Source organism: Buceros rhinoceros, unplaced genomic scaffold (genome assembly GCF_000710305.1).
Source record: "Buceros rhinoceros silvestris isolate BGI_N320 unplaced genomic scaffold, ASM71030v1 scaffold21618, whole genome shotgun sequence".
In the NCBI taxonomy this organism is placed as follows: domain Eukaryota; kingdom Metazoa; phylum Chordata; class Aves; order Bucerotiformes; family Bucerotidae; genus Buceros; species Buceros rhinoceros.
In genome coordinates, this window is record NW_010426593.1 from 3,385 (window position 1) to 5,516 (window position 2,132).

General features: G+C 59.5%; 1 protein-coding gene across 1 annotated transcript in view; it reads left to right on the top strand.

Annotated features, from left to right (window-relative positions):
* Positions 1-358: 358 nt before the first annotated feature.
* The window catches only part of LOC104498228 (guanine nucleotide-binding protein G(i) subunit alpha-2), a gene marked incomplete at its 3' end in the record, with an annotated part of 5,994 nt that continues 4,220 nt past the window's right edge, over positions 359-2,132 (top strand). The window contains exons 1-3 of the mRNA XM_010141583.1: positions 359-396; positions 580-721; positions 1,077-1,237. Of these exons, the coding sequence (XP_010139885.1) occupies positions 392-396; positions 580-721; positions 1,077-1,237 (308 nt within the window). The remainder of the gene's footprint in view (positions 397-579; positions 722-1,076; positions 1,238-2,132) is intronic.

The following is a 2,132-nucleotide window of genomic DNA, read 5'->3' on the forward strand; positions in this document are numbered from 1 at the left end:
GGGTTCTCCGGCTGAGGCCAGGGCTGCCAGTCGTCTCAGCTGCAGCATGCCAGGACCGTGGGGCAAATGTCAGTGAATTCATGCCTTTTTCCTGGTCCAGAGCAAGTGTCATTTCTCCTCTCTGGAGCTATTGCAAGGTCCTCCCCCCATCTGGCCTTTTCCCTCTCCTTCCTTGGCCCTGACATTCCTGGTGCCCATCCAAGCATCTGCTTCAGCCGATGCTGGGAGCTCTTCCCCGATGGCAGTGACACCCACAGCCCTCTCTCCCTGGGCTGGAAGAGGGTCCCAGTAGGACAGGGCGTCCCTGGCTCCGGGCAGCACCTCACTGTTCGTCCCTTCTGGTCTCTCTGCAGGTGCTGGCGAGTCCGGGAAGAGCACCATCGTCAAACAGATGAAGTGAGTGGTCCCCACACCGCCCGTGCGGCCAACACCCTGCAGATCTCGGGCATGGGCTCTGAAAACAGTCACGGTCGGGGAAATCTCCCCATGGGTGTTACCGCAGAGCACGGGTGGGGGGCAGCACCTGCCTGGGGTGCTCTGCAAAGGGCTGACCTGGCCTGTGTCTCTCCCCTGCCCCAGGATCATCCATGAGGACGGCTACTCGGAGGAGGAGTGCCGGCAGTACAAAGCCGTGGTCTACAGCAACACCATCCAGTCCATCATGGCCATCATCAAGGCCATGGGGAACCTGCAGATTGACTTTGGAGACTCCTCCAGAGCGGTGGGTGCCCTCGTGCTCCCGTTGCATCTGGCAAGGGTGGGGGTTCCTGGGGAGCAAAAGCAGATGCCCCCAAAGCTGGACCAGGATTAAGGGTGGCCCAGCCCAAGCCCTGCTGCTCCCTGGCCAGCTGTGACCTCCTGTCTTTGGTTCTGAAGATGGGGGGACCCAAAGCATAACCCATGGGTGGTTGCCCCAGCATGGCCCCTGATGGCTGTTGCTTCCCTTGGTCTCATCCCCATTCGTTGGTGGAGCTCCTGCCCTGCTGTCTGGCAGCTGACCCCCAGTCAGGTCCTTTGGGACAGAGTGAGCCTTGATAACCCCGTGCTGATGGTTGAGCCCGGTTTTTTCCCTGCAGGACGACGCTCGGCAGCTGTTTTCACTCTCCTGCACTGCTGAGGAGCAGGGCATCATGCCGGAGGACCTGGCCAACGTGATCCGGAGGCTGTGGGCTGACAACGGGGTCCAGGCTTGTTTTAACCGCTCCCGAGAGTACCAGCTGAACGACTCGGCTGCCTAGTGAGTACTCCTGCTCCTCTGCCCCAGCCTGGCTGGATCTGAGCCCTGTGAGCTGTGTCACCTTTATTGAGCAACAGAAAATGCCCCCGGGGCTGCCCTTCCCCGTCGCCTGCGCCTGAGCAGAACTGGGAAGGTGGATGTTTCAAAAACCATTTCCTTCTCTGGTGGGTTGCTGCATCCCCTGGGAGGAGGGCATGGGGCACCCCCTTTCTGCCACTGTTCTGTGCCCACTGCCCAGGGATGCTTTCCCCTGGCACAGCTGGGGTCCTGCCCATCCCCATGGTCCTTCATGGGCCTTGTAGGCAAGGAAAAGCCCCAGAGAAAGCGCTGGGAACCCTTATGTGTGAAGAGGATGCACAAGAGGGGTTTCTTTTTCTTTTTAAATGTATTTATATGGAAGGACTTGGCATTATGCTGGTGTATCAGCTGGCAAACCGGTGTTTAGGTAGATAAATTGCCTGCATCTGCTTGGGTTTATCCCTGAAGAGATTTAATAGATCAGTTAATCTGCCTAAAGCATGATTGCTGGGGAGAGTGGTGCTGTGGCCAAGGCTGCGCTCTGCTTACACGGTGCCCTCCTGCCGTCTCTGCCCAAGCGCTTCAGGGTACAGCAGGGCTGGGGGGAGCTTGTGGTGTGCCGGGAAACTCTGCCAAGGCTGGCACCGCACCCTCAGGACTCGCTGCTGTCCTGGGGGCTTCTTGGTCCCCTGCGTGCCAGCCTGACCATCCCTTCCTGCTTGGCGCTGGTGGGTCCCTCTTCTGCACCGAGGTCACTGAGACGAAGAGGTTGCAGGAGAGCTCCTGGCAAGCACCCACCCCGGAGAAGGTCCCGCTGTTGTTTTCCTCCAGCACTCACAGCTTTCACTTCCTCCTGCCCGGCACCCACCCACCCTCC